This window comes from Rattus norvegicus, chromosome 9 (genome assembly GCF_021556685.1).
Source record: "Rattus norvegicus strain SHRSP/BbbUtx chromosome 9, alternate assembly SHRSP_T2T, whole genome shotgun sequence".
NCBI lineage: Eukaryota > Metazoa > Chordata > Mammalia > Rodentia > Muridae > Rattus > Rattus norvegicus.
The window spans coordinates 29,474,811-29,493,537 of record NC_141542.1 but is presented as its reverse complement, the minus strand read 5'-3'; the positions used below and the strand labels follow the sequence as shown (position 1 = coordinate 29,493,537).

The 18,727-nt window shown below is 51.2% G+C and overlaps 1 protein-coding gene across 4 annotated transcripts in view; it reads right to left on the bottom strand.

Moving 5' to 3' along the window:
- Nucleotides 1–18,727, bottom strand: part of Ppp2r5d (protein phosphatase 2, regulatory subunit B', delta) — a 29,675-nt gene that overhangs the window by 1,262 nt on the left and 9,686 nt on the right. For 2 of the 4 annotated variants that reach the window (XM_087566609.1, XM_087566611.1), the window contains 14 exons: nucleotides 17,765–17,848; nucleotides 3,624–3,816; nucleotides 3,233–3,432; nucleotides 3,040–3,150; nucleotides 2,829–2,921; nucleotides 2,355–2,485; nucleotides 2,167–2,226; nucleotides 1,964–2,072; nucleotides 1,740–1,793; nucleotides 1,226–1,396; nucleotides 1,009–1,136; nucleotides 395–496; nucleotides 241–313; nucleotides 11–127 (listed from right to left, as the gene is read on the bottom strand). In XM_087566609.1, the coding sequence (XP_087422735.1) occupies nucleotides 11–127; nucleotides 241–313; nucleotides 395–496; nucleotides 1,009–1,136; nucleotides 1,226–1,396; nucleotides 1,740–1,793; nucleotides 1,964–2,072; nucleotides 2,167–2,226; nucleotides 2,355–2,485; nucleotides 2,829–2,921; nucleotides 3,040–3,150; nucleotides 3,233–3,432; nucleotides 3,624–3,816; nucleotides 17,765–17,848 (1,626 nt within the window). 4 annotated transcript variants of the gene reach the window in all.

The window sequence follows — 18,727 nt, the reverse complement described above, 5'->3', positions numbered from 1 at the left end:
GCCCTCTCACCTGCACTGCTTCTGTTTCCACCGTCCTTTTCAGGAGCTGGATGTCCTCTGCTGTGGGGGTCTCTGTCTCCATGGAATACACAGGGGGCAGCGGTGGAGGAGCTCGAAACATAGGGTACTGAGAGGGCAAGGTATGGACAGACGGTGAGAAGCCCCTCTTGTGGGCCTATCTGCCTCACCCTTCCTCCAAAGCCTCTTCCGTGACCTCAGGGCAGGAGCATAAAGCCTCACCTGGGGATTGAGCCGGGCCAGCTCCTCAATCTTCTGCCACATCTCCTCTCTCTCCTTCATTCGGAACCGGCCCCTAAGGGAGGAGCATTGGATGGGATTAGGGCCAGTGAGCTGAGGCAGAAGGTAACAGTCCTCTCAGGAGAGAGATACTCACTTCTGCTTCTCGGCCTTGTACTGTTGTGTACAATCATCAAACAGCTTCTGGTTCATCTCCATGAAGAGCTTCAGGGCATTGTAGATGAGTCCATGGATTGTCCTGCCACCCAGGGAAAGACAGAGTTCAGGAGGCCAGGCCTGCCATCGGTGCCACAGCCCAGTCTGCTTGTTCCCCGGTGTCTTCTTTTTCTTGTTCCCGACTGATGGTCTTTACATATACTGGCCCACGTGCCTAACCCCTCCTTGCTGCACATTCCGTGGCCTCCCAGTAACATGGAGGACGGTCAGTAACACACTAAGTCTGCTTTCAGCAGGAAAGCCTTTTACAAGTAGGACTCAGTTTTGTTTTTTAAGCATCTCACATAGTCCGCCCCACCCCCCAGGACCTCTCCAGAGCTGTGTGGGGTGATCCAGGTCCCTGTGTGGTACTCTGAGGAGGTCTCATTAGCACCTTTCCCTGCCAGTCAACCTCGAGGTGAGGTCCTACACTGAGTATCTGGTGGACGCCAGCTCTGCTTGCTGTGTGCCCACGGGGGATCCATGCCTCGAGCTCTTCTGTACCCTCAGTGTGCAATATCCACATCCCACCATCAGTGCTACCCCAGTGCATACTTGTTCCAGTGGCTTTTGGAGTTCCTGTAGAGCGCAGGAAACATGATGGGGAGGACACGGGCAGCATTGTCACTGATCAGGCTCATGATGTACTCATTGTTCCAGTAGTACAGGGCACGCTCTGCCACCTGGCAGGGACAGTTGAGGTCAGTGGGCACTCCCCGCACTCCTCAAGACCTGCTCTGCCACATCTGGGAGTCAGTGAGTCTGGTCTTACCTGGAAATGGGGGCTGGAGACACATTTGGCGAGCTGGCGGAAGAGCGGCTCCATGACTTTGCTGAACTCCGAGGGTTCAATGACATCCAGAATCTCCTCTAGCTCATTCAGAAACATCACCTCCTTGGGGCTGTGGGTCTTAGGCCAAAATTTGAGAAGTCCCACAATCACCTGTGAAGATGACACGAGGCTAAAATTCCTAACCCTGCTCAGTTATCTGGGAAGCCCTTTTGTTGCCTTTCCCCTTGCTAACCACACGGCTTCTCAGGCTTGGACCTGTTTTCCAAGGATACAGGTTTTGTTTCCCTTCAGAGAAAGCCACACTGCTCAGGCCTCCTGAGCATCCACTTAGAGCATTACTTGGTAGTTACTGACTAGAGCTAGGGGAGTGGCTCAGTGATAAAGCCCTTCCCTGAGATGTACAAGGGCCAATACCACAAAAACGACAGAAACAAAACCAACAGGTAGCAATAGGCAAGCATCGCTGATGAGTGGAACCCAGAAGGGAAATTACCGGCTCAGTGAGACTGCTCTCCTTCTCCAGGAACTGTACCACACAGTATGCCAGCTGCAAAAGGTTGGGGGTACAAGTGAAAGTCAGCTCTCAGTGACAAGATTGGCAGATACAGGAGGTACAGAAGATTTACCACAATCACTCCTTTATGCTGACAGGGATTCCCCACCCACCCCTTGGTCTCCGATGCTCAGGTGAGGGGTCCTCAGAGGAAGGTGGCTCACCTGAGGGTGGTACACACTCAGGGACTTGACTTTGTGAAGTGGAAGCAGGACGCGGATGAGAAACATCTTGTGCTCTTCCTTAAGGGGCAAGGCAAAGCCATTGATGATGCTAGAAGTCAAAGGGCGTGCGTCTTTAGGACCACGGGCTAACGTGGGAATTGAGGGCCCGTCCCATCTCCCGTGGCATCCCACTGCCCACTGACCTGCCGAGGATCTCCAGGAGCTCAGCAATGCCATTGTGATGCTCAGTCTCATAAATGAACCTAAGGGAAGAAGGCCATCTTGACACCACCCCTCCAGCATGCTGCAGTCTTCCCTGCCTTCCTGCTCCCATCCCACCTCCGCAGGGCTGTGCTGTGCTGTGCTCCCAAGCCTGGCCTCATCGCCTCACCTGTAGAAGATGTGGTTGATCTGCCTACGGATATAAGCCCGGAGCCCCAAAAACTTGCCATAGATGCGATGCAAAATGGTCTTAAGAAAATCCCGCTCTCGAGGGTCTTCGCTATCGAAAAGGTCCAGGAGCTGGGGGCAGGAGGGTCAGAAAGGCAGGGATGAGGTAGCAGTCAGGGAAGGCATGGGCTGGGGTCACAAGGTGCTCTGGGGAATGGCGTCAGGTCTCAGAGTGAGTTTATCATCTAGCTCCTCCATTGTGCTCTGGGTGTGCCTGTTTACACCCAGAGTGGAGGGACATACTTGCTTGCTTTTTTCCTCCAGTTACACTAGAAGGTAAAAAAAGCTCTTTGGGAGCTTTGTACCAGACAGAGCTGAACTCCCAGTATAATCAGAATGAGGGAAGCAGCAGGCAGGACACGGGTGAAGGCGTGTGAGACTACAGTTCAGGGGAAGGGCAGGAGCTCAGACTCACAGCAAGTACAAACTTCTGGTCAATGTACTTCTTGGCTATATTCGGCTGGAAATCTGGAGATTCCAAGAAACGTAAGAAAAACTCATACACAAGCTGTGGAGGAAAAGAGGCTCACTGAGGCATGACCCAAGGACAGGGAGATGCCCCTTGCTACAGGCTGAGTGACCCTGTTTCCTACAGTCAGACCCAGCCTATCCCTTTGTCCTGGTACCTGGAGATGTGGCCAGGCCGCTTCCAAGGTAGGCTCATCTTCCTCAGGGTCAAACTCGGCTCCTGTGGGATTCGATGAAGGAGGCAGCGTCCGGAAGAGATTCACTGAAAACTGAGGCGTGAGCCCAACTTAGAACACTGTCTAGGCTTCCCCGGGCCTCCCCCTGCCCTCTGTTTCCTTTCCCTGTGCCCACCATGGTGACAGCCTCGGGGTAGATGGCCTCGGTGACAACGTCACGGCTGTGGGTGATATACTCCACCATCTCATTGAGTCCTGCCCGCTTCACCTCTTTGAATTTGAGGTCACTGAGTGGGTCTGACACGAAGTCAAAGAGGACACAGCACTGGCGTAGCTTCTGGATGAACAGCTCCTCACGTTCCTGGGTTGGCGAATCTGTGGAGGTCGCAGCAGTCAGGTGCACGTCCTAATTGCTCCTGAAGACTTCCCTCCCCACCCTGACCCCGTTCTGCTTCCAGGCACCTCACAGTGGCACCTCTTACGACTAGAGTACACCTTTTCCCCAAAGACACTCCTAAACCAAAGCTCACAGCCCAGTCCACCAGTCCCTGGCTGGCTGTGAGTACCTTTCAAGGCAGGAAGTTTCTGTAGCTCCCGGTTCTTGCTGAGGTTGAAGCGGGAGGAGCTTTGGCGTCGTTCTTTCTTGACAATCTGGGGTCCCCCTGAGTACTTGATTTTGCTGAGTTGCGTTGGGGGTGGTGTGCTGTTACTAGGTCGCTTGTTGGATGATGGTGGCTGAGGCTGGGGCTGGGGCTGCGCCTGGACATAAAAGTAATTTGTTGAAGCTGGCTCTCCATGAGATGCCCTCTACCCTGACCTTGACCATGTACCACCCCTAGCCTAGTTACCCTTGGAGAGGCACTGAGCTGTCCCTGCCCAGAGACAGGCCAGGGACAGAGATAACTGCCATAAAGATCCAGGAGGCCTATCACGTGTCAACAGCTTTTAGTTCACATCACAAGGAGGCACAAGTAATGGGACAGATGCTGACAGAAATCAGAACAGTAGTTAACAGGGCTGAAGGTTAGCCTAGTGGTAGATCAATCCTGAGGATGGGAGAAGACAGCCAGCCTGGGTGGAAGAGCTGACTGAGAGGAGGCATCAGACTTCTTCTCAGCAGTGGGAGCACTGCCTTGAGGGCACTTGGGATGAAGCACTGTGTGTGATCTACCTAACAAGTCACTGGACACACCTCACATTACCCAATGTTCTACACCCTACAATTTAAAATTTAGTAAAAGAAATTTCTTCTTGAGTCATAGCACCTTGCCAGAAATTTAGTTTAATAAAAATCCTGTTTTGTTTTGTTTTAGAAAAAGGAGCCTGGGACTAGATAAATGTCTCAGTGCTTCGGAGCATGCACCGCTCTCACAGAAGACCTGGGTGGGTTCCCTGCACTCACACTAGACTGCACACAACCTGCAACTCCAGTTCAAAGGACCTAATGCTCTCCTCTGGCCTACACAGGCATCTCCATACTTCTGTCAGCCAACAGACAGACAGACACGTGCGTGCGTGCATAAGTGTGTGCGTACACATACATACAGTAATAAAAGGTTTAATTAAGTCAGGCATGGTGGTGCATGCCTTTAATCCTAGCACTTGGGAGGCAGAAGCATGAGTTCAAGGCCATCCAGAGCTACATAGTGATGAGACCTTGTCTCGAAAAAAGAAAAAGGGAAAGTAAAGGAGGCGGTGAGCTGGCCGGACTGGTGGCTCAGCAGTTAAGAGCACTGGCTGCTCATCCAGGGAAGCCCAGTTTGATGCCCAGCACCCACACAGCAGCAGGCAAATGCCTATAACTCCAGTCCTGGGTCTAATGCCCTCTTGTGGCCTCCAAGGACACCAAGAATGCCTGTGGTGCACATACACAGCTACATGCAGACAAAGCATGCACAGAAAGACAGTCTTTTTTCCTTTTTTTTGGGGGGGGGGGTGTTTTTTGTTTGGTTTTTTTTTAAGACAATGTTTCTCTGTAGCCCTGCCTATCCTGGCCAAAAATCATAAATCTTTAAAAGCAAAAACAAAAAAACCTGGGTATTCTGCACACTTGTTAATTCCAGAATTAGGGAGATGGAATCACAAGGATCAGTAGTTCCCAAGCCAGTCTGGACTGCAGAGCAAGACCCTGGCTTTTTTTTTTAACAAAGATTTATTTATTTATTATATAGAAGTACACTGTCACTGTCTTCAGACACACCAGAAGAGGGCATCAGATCCCATTACAGATGGTTGCGAGCCACCATGTGGTTGCTGGGAATTGAACTCAGGGCCTCTGGAAGAGCAGTCAGTGCTCTTAACCACTGAGCCATCTCTCTAGCCCAAGACCCTGGTTTAAAACAACAAAAGCCCAGTAAACTAAGGGAGCTTGGTGGCACACACCTGTAAGCCAGCTGTGAAGAAGGCAAAGAAAGGTGACAACAGCTGAGACCCTGACTCAAAGTTAAGATGTCGGCACATAGCTCTGTGGCAGAGTATCTGTCTAGCCCGAGGTCACCAGGACAGCAAAGTGAATGAATGAATAAAAATGAAAAATTACAGGGTTGGGGATTTAGCTCAGTGGTAGAGCGCTTGCCTAGCAAGCACAAGGCCCTGGGTTCAGTCCTCAACTCCAGAAAAAAAAAAGAAAAGAAAAATTATGTGACGCCTGTGTTCTGTCTGGACACAGGAGAATGCAAGGGAACTGAATCCAGTAGAGAGGCCTGTGGCTCGAGTGTGGCTTGTTAGCACTTTGGTCATCTGGTGCTCTCTGCTTCAAACAACCCTAGAAAGCTCGTTTGACTGGAGTGGGTTTGACCAGGTAACAAAAGGAAAGGAACAGAATAGGCACCATACACTCCTGTTGTGACCAGCAACCAGCCAGTGTCATTTTAGACAATGCAAGGTGCCCTGGACTCTGGGGAATCTCTTTCTACAAGGCCAGGCCTTGAGGGAAGGGAGGAGGTGGGAAGTCAGTGGGTTTGAAGGTTTAGACTCCTGCTCAGCCCTTGTAGCACACCTCCGTCCCTGCCTTAGGACAGCCTCTCATCTGTGGAGCTCAATGTTAAGAACACACTAGAGAACACCACTGGGAGGTGGTGGCGCACGTTTTTCATCCAGCACTTGGGAGGCAGAGACAGGCAGATCTCTGAATTCATGGGCAGCCTGGTCTACAGAGCGATTCCCAGACAGCCAGGGTTACCCAGAGAAACCCTGTCTTGAAAACAAAGAACACACTAAGCCTAGCTGGCTTGCTTACACCTGTAATCCATATCCGCAGTATTTAGGAGGCTGAGGTAGGAGGATGGCCATAGTTCTAGGCCAGCCTGGGCTAACAGTGACACCCTGTTTTCAAAAAACTGTAATGAAGAGACGGCTCAGTGGTTAAGAGTACTTACAACTTTTTTAAATTTTAATTATGGCATTTGTGCTGCACGTATGTTTGGGTGAAGGTGTTGGATGTCCTGGAACAGGAGTTGCAGATAGGTGTAAGCTGCCATGTACGTTCTGAGGAACGAACTGGGGCCTCTGAAGAGCAGTCAGTGCTCTTAACACTGAGTCACCTCTCCAGCCCACGAACTCTTACGGCTCCTCTATCAGAATGCAGAGCGCTGGAATCTTAGCACTCACACCAGGCAGCTCACAAATGCCTATCTTGGAACTCTATCTCGTTCCAAGGCATCCGAAACCCTCCTTTTTTTTTTTTTTTTTTTAAAAGATGTATTTATTTATTATGTATAAGTACACTGTAGCTGTCTTCAGACACACCAGAAGAGGGCATCAGATCTCATTACAGATGGTTGTGAGCCACCATGTGGTTGCTGCGATTTGAACTCATGACCTCTGGAAGAGCAGTCAGTGCTCTTAACCGCTGAGCCATCTCTCCAGCCCCCGAAACCCTCCTTCTAGCCTCCGTACATAAATACGCAACATTCATGCATGTACATGCACACGCAGGCACATACAAACAGAGCAGATTCAGCCCCCAGCCTGGAACTTATGAACAGAGTTACAGTTTCCTCACCTGTGAGATGCACAGAGCCCGCTGATCTCACAGGCTATGGTGAGATGACCGAGCACAGACAGAGCCAATGGATCTCAGGCTATGGTGAGATGACCGAGCACAGACAAAGCCGATGGATCTCACAGGCTATGGTGAGATGAACGAGCACAGAGCCGATGGATCTCACAGGCTATGGTGAGAACAGAGGTAAGCAGCTCCTGGCACACATGGCTGCTTTGCTTTGTAAGGATCTGCTGCTCTTGCTGCTGCTACACCTGTTATCTCTATACCTCGGCCCTACCAGTGCACCCTGGAAACGCTGCCCTAAGCCAGCCCACTCAAATGCTCCTTTGATCACTGTCCCCTTTGTTTGAAAAGTCAGAGACCAGAAAGCCACTGGGTCTTTCAGTAATCCCTCCTCTCTAAAAAGCTGACTCAGCTCATCGTGGCCCTTTTGGGTTCACCTCAACCTCTGGTCTGTTCTACTGTCTTTGTGACCACTCACTCCCAGTGACACCTCTGGTTTAGTCTATCTTTTTAGTGCCCCCCCCATCCCTGCCCTGATAAGGTTTCTTTGTGTAGCTTTGGCTGTGTTAGAACTCTGTAGACCAGGCTGACCTTGAACTCATAGAGCTGCCTGGCTCTGCTTCCTGAGCCAAGGAACTAAAGGGCTGGTCACTGCCTGGCCCTGCAAGGCTCTTCTTTTTGTCTTTTTTTTAAAAGGTTTATTCATTTTATATATGTGAGTACACGGTCTCTGTCTTCAGACACACTAGAAGAGGGCATCAGATCTCATTATAGATGGTTGTGAGCCACCACGTGGTTGCTGGGATTTGAACTCAGGACCCAGGGAAGAACAGTCAGTGCTCTTAACCTCTGGGCCACCTCTCCAGCCCCCTACAAGGCTTTTCAATTGATCCTTCTGCCTCAGCTTCCAGCTAGGCATGCTTGGTTTATGTGTGTATCATCCCCGTCAACTAGAGCTGTGTTCTCCACCTTCCTGATGCCGCCACCTGTTAACACAGTTCCTCCTGTGTGGTGACCCCAACCAGGACATTATTTCACTGCTACTTCATAGCTGTAGTTTTGCTACTGTTGTGAATCCTAATGTAAATGTTGGTGTTTTCGAGTGGTCTTAGGCAACCTCTATGAAACAGGTATTCTTCGGTACCCAGCCCCGAAAAAAAGAAAAGAAAAAAAAAAAAGAAAAGAAACAGGTATTCCACCCCAAAGGAGTCAAGACCCACAGGCTGAAAACCATTGAACTATAATGAATGTGAAAGCCAGGCAGGCCCTGGTTTGTAACCCTAGAAGTGGCATCATGAATGCTGGCTGAACAGGAACCATGCTTCCTCCATACCGGCTATCTCATTCTATCTCCACAGATGACCTTGGAGCAATCTGTGTTCTCAATCTGTGGGTTTGACCCCCTTGAGGGTCAAATGACTTCTTCAAAGGGGTCACAGATCAGATTTTTACATTATGATTCATTACAGTAGCAAAACTACAGTTACGGAGTCACAATGGAAATGATGTTCTGGTTGGGGTCCCCACACCATGAGAACTGTGGTAAAGGGTGGCGGCCTGAGGAAGGGTAAGAAAAAGTGATATAGAGCATGCTCTGTATAGCAGCAGCAACAGCAGAGTACAGGGAAAGAACACAGAAAGACAGACAGATGGAACTAAGGTTTCAAAAGCTACAGTCACATGGATTAAAAATAAAACATCCAGAGCCAGCCACACCTTGATGTCTAAGGGCCCTTCTACACTAGGTCTGCACCGCCGTGGCTTCTGTCCTAGGTCTGCACTGCCGTGGCTTCTACACTAGGTCTGCACCGCCGTGGCTTCTACAGTAGGTCTGCACTGCTGTGGCTTCTGTCCTAGGTCTGCACTGCCGTGGCTTCTACACTAGGTCTGCACCGCCGTGGCTTCTACAGTAGGTCTGCACTGCTGTGGCTTCTGTCCTAGGTCTGCACTGCCGTGGCTTCTACACTAGGTCTGTACCGCCGTGGCTTCTACACTAGGTCTGCACTGCCGTGGCTTCTACACTAGGTCTGCACTGCCGTGGCTTCTACACTAGGTCTGTACCGCCGTGGCTTCTACACTAGGTCTGCACCGCCGTGGCTTCTACACTAGGTCTGCACTGCCGTGGCTTCTACAGTAGGTCTGCACTGCTGTGGCTTCTGTCCTAGGTCTGCACTGCCGTGGCTTCTACACTAGGTCTGTACCGCCGTGGCTTCTGTCCTAGGTCTGCACTGCCGTGGCTTCTACAGTAGGTCTGCACTGCTGTGGCTTCTGTCCTAGGTCTGCACCGCCGTGGCTTCTGTCCTAGGTCTGCACTGCCGTGGCTTCTACACTAGGTCTGCACCGCCGTGGCTTCTACACTAGGTCTGCACCGCCATGGCTTCTGTCCTAGGTCTGCACTGCCGTGGCTTCTGTCCTAGGTCTGCACTGCCGTGGCTTCTACACTAGGTCTGTACCGCCGTGGCTTCTGTCCTAGGTCTGCACCGCCGTGGCTTCTGTCCTAGGTCTGCACCGCCGTGGCTTCTACACTAGATCTGCACCGCCGTGGCTTCTACACTAGGTCTGCACCGCCATGGCTTCTGTCCTAGGTCTGCACTGCCGTGGCTTCTGTCCTAGGTCTGCACTGCCGTGGCTTCTACACTAGGTCTGCACTGCCGTGGCTTCTACACTAGGTCTGCACCGCCGTGGCTTCTACACTAGGTCTGCACCGCCGTGGCTTCTGTCCTAGGTCTGCACCGCCCTGGCTTCTGTCCTAGGTCTGCACCGCCCTGGCTTCTGTCCTAGGTCTGCACCGCCCTGGCTTCTACACTAGATCTGCACCGCCGTGGCTTCTACACTAGGTCTGCACCGCCGTGGCTTCTACACTAGGTCTGCACTGCTGTGGCTTCTACACTAGGTCTGCACCGCCGTGGCTTCTGTCCTAGGTCTGCACTGCCGTGGCTTCTGTCCTAGGTCTGCACCGCCGTGGCTTCTGTCCTAGGTCTGCACTGCCGTGGCTTCTACACTAGGTCTGCACTGCCGTGGCTTCTACACTAGGTCTGCACCGCCGTGGCTTCTGTCCTAGGTCTGCACTGCCGTGGCTTCTGTCCTAGGTCTGCACTGCCGTGGCTTCTGTCCTAGGTCTGCACCGCCGTGGCTTCTGTCCTAGGTCTGCACTGCCGTGGCTTCTGTCCTAGGTCTGCACTGCCGTGGCTTCTACACTAGGTCTGCACTGCCGTGGCTTCTGTCCTAGGTCTGCACCGCCGTGGCTTCTGTCCTAGGTCTGCACCGCCGTGGCTTCTGTCCTAGGTCTGCACTGCCGTGGCTTCTACACTAGGTCTGCACCGCCATGGCTTCTGTCCTAGGTCTGCACCGCCGTGGCTTCTGTCCTAGGTCTGCACCGCCGTGGCTTCTGTCCTAGGTCTGCACTGCCGTGGCTTCTACACTAGGTCTGCACTGCTGTATGATGCTCTGGTGACAAAGCAGCCAAGTGGGCTGTCTGCTTGTCTCACTCAGTCCTTCTAGGGTTTTGTTTTGCTTTGTGTGTATGTGTGTGGTGTGTAAATACATGTCCGTGTGTGAGCACAGATGACATTACATACGTAGAGCAGTGCATGGGCTGTCAGATGAGGACAGGACAACCTTCTTGCCATCTACCCTGTCTAAGGCAAGCTCTCCTGTCCACTCAGCGTTGGCCATAGACGGCTTGTGAGCTTCCGAGGAGTCTCTGGTCTCAACCTCCCAATGCCAAGGCTCACTAGCCTTGTAGGAGGTGCCACCTCCTCATCCTCTCTATGGCTCTAAGGATAGACCCCGCCCCTCACGCCTGTGCTCATCTACTGAGCCGCTTGCCTTGCCCCAGCTCTGCTTTCTAAGGACCAATGGCGGATCAAATACAGCAAACAGCCGAGCGTCACCAGCCCAGCTAGCAAAGGCCCTGACTGCCAAGGCCCAAGTGAGGCGTCTCCTGTCTGTCTCCCTCCACATGCTTGTCAGAAAGCAAATGTGTGGTTGTGTCAGCACTTACTTCACACTCGAGCGTGTATTCTAAGTCCTCAGTGTCTTCTGAGGTCTCTCCGCTGTGCTGGGGTGGGTAGGAGACACATGAACCACTGACAACTGCAGCTACCACAAGGATGCCTGACCTAAGGCAACCCGGCAATTCTGCCTTCCACTGGACTCTGTCCTATCTAGGCCTCCTGAGACTCTGCAGAGGCCTGAAGTACCTTCCACTGCACAGTCTACATGCACCCAGGGGGCCTTCGTGTACCAGATCCCCGCCTCGACTTCCCAAGTGTGTACCACAGAACCCAGAGCTTCGTGCATGCCAGGCAAGCACTCTACTAACTGAGCTGCCTCCCTACCCACAACTATAAGAAATATTTTAACAGGAACATAAAACTAGGAAAAAAGAAGCTGGGCGAAGTGGTACATGCCTCTGCTCCTAGCTATGCAGGAGACTGAGGCAGATGGATCAAGTATTCAGCCAGCCTGGTCTACACAGCAAAACCGTATCTCAAAATTAATTACTAAATGCACCAAACATGGTGGTTTATATTCATAGCTCCAACACTCGAAGGCAAAATTGAAAATGTCACTGTGGGGTGAAACCAACCTGGGCTACACAGTAAGACTCTGGTGCAAAACACAACTAACAATGCTAGTGAGGTGGCTCAGTGGAAAAAGGCACTTGTCCCCAAGACTGACAACCTAGGCTCCTTCCCCAGGACCCAAATGGTAGAAGGACAGAATCAACTCCCACGAAGTTGCCCTGTGACCTCTGTTCAAACATACAATAAATACAAAAATAAATGTATTTAAAAAAAAAAAAACACGATTACAGGCTGTATCTACTGCATCGTGCATGGACTGGTTTGAAGAATGAAGGCCATTTTAGTTTAAACCTTGAGATCTACAGAGACCGCCTCTCCCACTGTGACATCCGGAGCCCCGGCTAGCTGAGTTTAATTCTTCCCATCCTCCCCTTCTTCTCTAAACACCTCACTCCGCATCAAAGAGGAAAGGTGACTAGGACATGGCCCTCGTCTTCAAAGAGCTCAGAGAGACTGGTAGGTGGGGAGCAGCCACAGAAGCAGCGGATGGTACCATGGAAATGCCAGCGCAGAGAACACAGGCCGTGGAAACGGAGGATGGGTTACGAACTGCCGGAAAAATTAGAGAAGACAGCTCTCAAGAGATGACTTTAAAAAGATTTATTTTAAGGTGTGTGTGTGTGTGTGTGTGTGTGTGTGTGTGTGTGTGTGTGTGTGTGTGTGTGTGTGAGAGAGAGAGAGAGAGAGAGAGAGAGAGAGAGAGAGACACGATCCATCTCTTCCATGCCTGAAGGGGTTTTGATTCAGCTCTAAGAGGATAAAATGAGAGGACAAGAGAGCAGGTTGAGGACAGTGGAACTGCACGGAGGGGCCTGTGTGACTGAAGAGCTCACTGGCTCAGGAGTCTGGACTGCCAAGGGGACAACAACCAAGGTAGATGCTAGAAAACAAAATAGAGCCAGAAAGGCTACGGACTTTGGCCTTTAGCTTTGGGAGATGCCAAAATTAATTTTATTTTGTTTGTTTGTTTGTTTTTTTTTTTTTTTCCGGAGCTGGGGACCGAACCCAGGGCCTTCGCGATTCCTAGGTAAGCGCTCTACCACTGAGCTAAATCCCCAGCCCCCTTATTTTGTTTTTAAACAGGGTCACACACTATAGCCTGTGTTAGAACTTAGAAAGTATAGACCAGGTTGGCCTTGAATTCTAGAAATCATCCTGCCTCAGCCTTCCATATTTGAGGACCTCAGGCATGCATGGGCACACCTGGCTCAAAGTTTAGACTTTGGTGGGCTGGTTTTGTTTTTGAGACAGCATCTCTCTCTGTAGTCCTAGCTGGCCTCAAACTCAGAGCTCCGCCTGCCTCTTCATCTGCGTTGCTAAGATTATGTTGCAGGCCACCAGGCCCAGCTCAAATTAGTTTTCAGGAGGGGCGCTTGGCTGAGGGTACAGCTTCGCTGTAGAACCGGCTTTGCAAGAGTGACACCCAGGGTCCCAACCCCATCCCCAGCACTGGAAAGAAAAAGGTTTGAGGATAACAACTGTGGCCTTGGAGCTCAAGTGGGGAGACTGGGCCTCTCTTCCTTCCTCCATCCCTGCAGCCAGAACTCAGGACAACAGTACACTAGAGTCCATTGTATCCAGAGTCAGAGCAAAGACTCTTAACTGCACAGGCAGGGCACAGTGAGTCTCACCTGACCCCTCAAAGGCACTTTCCAGCCTAGGATCCTCATTTCAAATCTCAGAGACAAAGCATCATTTAGACCATGAACCCCAGCTCTGCCACTCCTTCCCTGAGTAACACTGTCCCCTCCAAGCCTCCAGCTCTTCTATAAAATGGGGGTGATAAGAGAGAGATCCTGGGGGAATGCAGTGGCTGTTAAGTGTGCATGCACAATGTCAGGTAGTGTGCAGCCCAGCGTCCACGGGGTTGAGCGGAGCCCCACCCAACTGTGTCTGCCCTGAATCTTTGAATGGGACTCTACTTGGAATAGGGTCTTTACAGGTAGACATAATCAAGTGGAGATGACCTTCTGTTGACTGGACAGGACTGTCCCTAATGCCTGGCATCCTTTTAAAGAGAGAAATTCAGGTAGACTGAGACACAGGGGAATGCCATGTGAGGAGCTGACGTGGTGCATCTAGAAGACAGGAGAGCCATAGGCTGCCAAGACCAGACCTTTTCCTAGAACCTCAGCACAGGGCTCGCCGATGGCCCAGAGTGTGGTGTTTGCTAAGGAGTGTCACAGCAAACAGTTCTGCATGCCCAGGACCCACCTACGCCAGAAGCACAGACGGGAGCCCTGGGCCAGGGGTTCTCCCCTGCCCCTACTTCCACTCTGTAGCACAGGTTCATGGTCTGCTGACGCTCGACCATAAAATGACTTTGTTGCTGCTTCACAACTGTAGTCCTGCCGCCTGTGAGCTGTAATGTAAGTATGTGATATGCAGGGCAGGAGTGACCCTGTGAAAGGGCTGGGGATCCACAGGCTGAGAACCACCGCTCTGGAGCAAACTGGCTAGTCTGACTAGTTCCAAAATGGCTAGCTCTAGGTTCAGAGAGAGCACGTCTCAATATATAAGGCACATGGAGATTGAAGAAGACATCAAAACAGGATGACAGCAACTGAGGAGAGCATCCGACGTCAGCCTTAGGCTTCTACACACATGTGCACACAACACTCATGCACCTCCACACTTGTGAACACACACACAGACATACATGCACACACCACACACAAACAGACAGAGGAGAGCCGTGAGACGGTTCAGTGTCTGTACAGGGCACTTGTCACTGGGCCTGGTGCTGAGCTTAATCCCCGAGTCCTACGTGGTGGGTGGAGAGAACCCACTCCCAAAGTTGTCCCCTGCCCTCCACCAGTGTACCAGGGCGTGCGCGTGTGCACACACACACACACACACACACACACTAAGGAAACAAATAAATAAATGGAGTGAGTCAAAAACTTGATATGCAACCTCAGACCTGAGCCAGGCTGACCTTGAACTCAGTTAACTGCCAGCCTCTGCCTCCCCGCCGTGCAAGGACTAAAATGAGCACAACCACACTCCAGCCCAAGTGCATGCTTGGTTGTTTTTGTTTCTCAAGACAGGGTTTCTCTGTGCAGCTCTAGCTATCCTGGAACTCACTCTGTAGACCAGGCTGGCCTCAAACTTACCGAGATCTGCCTGCTTCTGCCTCACAAGTACTGGGTTTTAAAGGTGTGCGCCACCACCATTTGGCCTCATCCAAAAAAATTTTTTTTTCTTTTTTTCGGAGCTGGGGACTGAACCCAGGGCCTTGTGCTTGCTAGGCAAGCGCTCTACCACTGAGCTAAATCCCCAACCCCCTCATCCAAAATTTTTAATCTAAATAAAAGGACCTCAGATGCTGGGGCGATGTCTCAAAAGCTCTTGCAGAAGAATCTGAATTCAGTTCCCAGAACCCATGTCAAGTAGCTCACAACAACAGCTTTAACTCCATAACACCTTCTGGACTCTGCAGATGTGTGCACAGGTGTACATATCCACACACACACACACACACACACACACACACACGACCTCAGGGCATGCCTTTTGTGCATGCCCTGACTTTATAACTGTAAGACAATTTCTCCTATCCCAGACCACCGGTATGTGGTGATCTGTTTTGGAAAACTAATACAAAATAACTACTCAGTAAAAGTAAATGTCACCTGCTCTAATTATTAGGATTAGCTGAGTAACACTTATGGCACATGCTTGACACTGTGAGCTTGGCCGTAGGAGCTCAGAATCCGACACTAGAAAAAAGGGCAACAGAGAGCTGTGATAAACAGTACTTTAAACCCTGGCCTCCGGGACAGAGACAGCTCAGCAGTTAGGAGCACTGGCTGACCCAGGTTTGATTCCCAGCACGCACATGGCTGCCAACCACCTGGAACTCCTGTTGGGGGATTCGATGCCCCTTTCTTCTGACCTCTACAGATACCAGGCGTGCCCGTGGTACACAGACACACAGGCAGGCAAAACATGATCTATACACATAAAAATAATAAAATAAAATAAAAAGACCACAGTCTCATAACCTGGCCCCCAGTTTTTTCAGCATCTCTGTGAGTACCTTCCTGAAAACTCATGAAGTAAACACCTGCAGCTGCCACACGAGCTTAAGCCCCGAAAGGCTTTCCAGAGAACGAAGCCACAGTGAACGTGACCTCTCCTTTTCTAGTGTGGCTAAGACCAAGACTACTTATCTGTGCAGAACCCTCAGGAAGACCTGGAGAAACACACCACGTCCTCATTCCACACTTGCTAAGTGAGGGCACTGCCCAGCCTGGGCCTCACCCACTCCCTCCCCTCCTTGCTCCCTCACCACATTCAGATGTGGCGCCCACACTGTGCCAGGCAGGTAAGATCCTCCTGAAGCCCCCACACCAAGAAGCAGGGAGTTCACCAAAAACTACAGTTGTGAAGCGCAAACAAGGAACTGGGGGACAGAACAGCCACTCACAGGGCCCCTGACCATGCCCTGGGGACTGCGCAAATGGTCAAGGCAGGCTACTCTCGGCAGATGAGACCAGTGTGCCCAGTAACTAGAAGGATGGTAGGCAGTGTGTGAGGAAGGTCTGCTAAATCATGGCTCTCAGTCTCTCTGGCTGGGTTTTGTTGTGGTTCTTGGTTCTAGTTTTGGTTTTCAAGACAGGGTTTCTCTTCCTAAGAGTGCTAGCTGTCTAGGAACTCCCCAGGCTGGCCTCAAACTCACAGAGGTCCCTCTGCCTCCCAAGTGCTGGGAGTAAAGGCACTCGCCAGCCCCCTCCCTCCCCTTTGCTGTTTAATATCAGTCACTAACTCTCAACTACCTTCTCAGTGAGTCACCTCTGAGAGGGAGAGTGAGCCCTGAGGGTGTGTCATGACCCACAGTGACTACACAGGTGTGAGGCAGAGGCCACACAACGCCATATAGCTCTCTTCTGCTCAGTTCACACCAGGTAGAAAGACCTAAGAGGCTGCATGCAGATCACTATCCGGGCAGACCCTTCCCGCATCTAGTCACCATTATTCTGGTGTAGCTTTTAACTGTCTTGGTCCAAAAATCAGGCAAGAAACCTAGCCTCTTTCTTCTGATGACATTCATTGCAAGTCTTAAAACAGTGGTTGTCAATGTAAATATTAGATGGATCTTTTAGAGGGGACAGGGACAAGTAGCCTGGAAAAATCTAAAGCCATAGTTAACCCCAAACCAGGTCAATCAATCTCCTGTCTCAAAAGACCAGCCGGCAGCTAAGACTTCTGCTTCCTCAACAGTTTAGAGAAGGAAGGAGAAAGCAGAGAAGGTAAGGCAGTGGCCCCCACATTCGCAAGGCTGACCAGCAGACGGCTGGGTGCTCCAGGACATCCCTGAGCTCCCCGAGCCCTGATACTCTCCGGCTGTCTTGTTTGCCTGTTTATTGCTTTATAGCTCTACACTGCTGAGCTGTGCTGACCTCTGCTCATGACTGTCCTTTGGTCACATGGAAACCAGAAGCAGTGGCCCCAGCCCTGCCCAACTCAGGGACACCAGACACTCCCAAGCCCCTGCCCCACCCAGATCCATATCAAAGTGACTTGTCATCCCACAAGGCACCACAAACCTCCCAGCCCCCAGCACCCCCACCTCAACCCCTGCCACCTTATTGAGTCAGGGTCTGGTTGTATAACACAGACTGGCCCAAACTTGTGATCCTCAGCCTCTCAAAGGATGAGCTCATAGGCGTGCATATGCAGACCCCACATCGTTCCCGGAAAAAGTGTGTATGTGTGTGTGTGTGTGTGTATCATGGACACACGTGCACATGCACATGCACATGCACACATGAACACACTAAAAATTAAGCCCAAGGCCTTAAGTATACAAAGCATGGCTTCCACTGCAGGCCATAGCCCTAGTCACTGAAAAAGGAGTCATCCACATTGAAGTGGCGGACAGAAAACAACTTCCAGGAGACTCTAAGGAATTTGAAAGAATTATTTGTTCTACACCAGCCAAATCCTGCTTAAGAGCAGTTGAGATTTGCCGTCCCTTCTAGGCTGTAGGAGCATCCCTCCCTTCTGCCCGAGTGACCGTCCTCCTCAACTCTTCCCCACAGTCATCGAGGAGCTGCAGCTAGTGTCAGTGTGGACAAGAGGACCACACGGTCAACATCTTTACCTCTGTGTCTGTGTTCTCCCCTCCACCATCCTTGCTGGAGCTGCTGGGCTTGGCTGTGCCTTTGGCAAGCTTGGGGGGCTCCTGCTGGGGGAAGACGGAGTTAGGGTTAGTGGAGGCCAAGAGAAAGGACAGGCCTTGCCTGAACCCCTTGTTCTGGTAGACAAGCACTGTACCACTGAGCTGTACCCCCAATCCCTCCTAGGTCTTTGTTTTAACTGTGCACCACCCAACCGAATCAATCAAAACCTACTGTATCATCTGGGCACGGTGGCACATGCCTTTCTCCCAGCCACTTGGGAGGCAAAGGCAGGCAGTTTGAGCCCAGGCTGGTCTACAGAGTGAGTTATTGAACAACAAGGGCTATACAAAGAAATCCTATCTCAAAAAAACCAAAAATAAGTAAAAACTCTACTGTACCAGCCCTGGGACACGCAATGAGATTTGGGTCCTCCAGGGAGCTTAGGCTCACAATTAGGCATGACAGTTCTCTTTCATCTGTCCCCTCACTGTGTCATCCTCATGGATGGCTCAGGCTTAGGAAGCCTCAATCAGGAAAGAGCTGAGGTGAGATCGCATCAGGGGACAAGCTGGTCAGTCCAGCTTCTGGGCACCTTGGTCGGAAGTGCCCAAGGCTTTGTCACTAGAGCAAAGCAGAAACCACCTCTGTCCCCTCAGGATCATCCGAGACTCGGGGCATTTATTTAGGCGACATAAGCTGCATTCAACCAAGAAGGTGCTGTCGCATGTAACAGGATGCTAACAGTCCAGAGTCTCACCCAAAAAATGTTCAGAGCGCCTCAGGCAACAAGCCTGGGACAGAGATGGAGGTGAAGTCCTGAACTGTTAACAAATTGTGAGCACCAATCGAAAGGTTCCCTTGGGAACCTGGCAATTGGCTCAGAGCCCTGGCTTGTCCAGCATCTCTTCCCATGCTCTGGGCCAAAACAAAAGCAACCACACAGG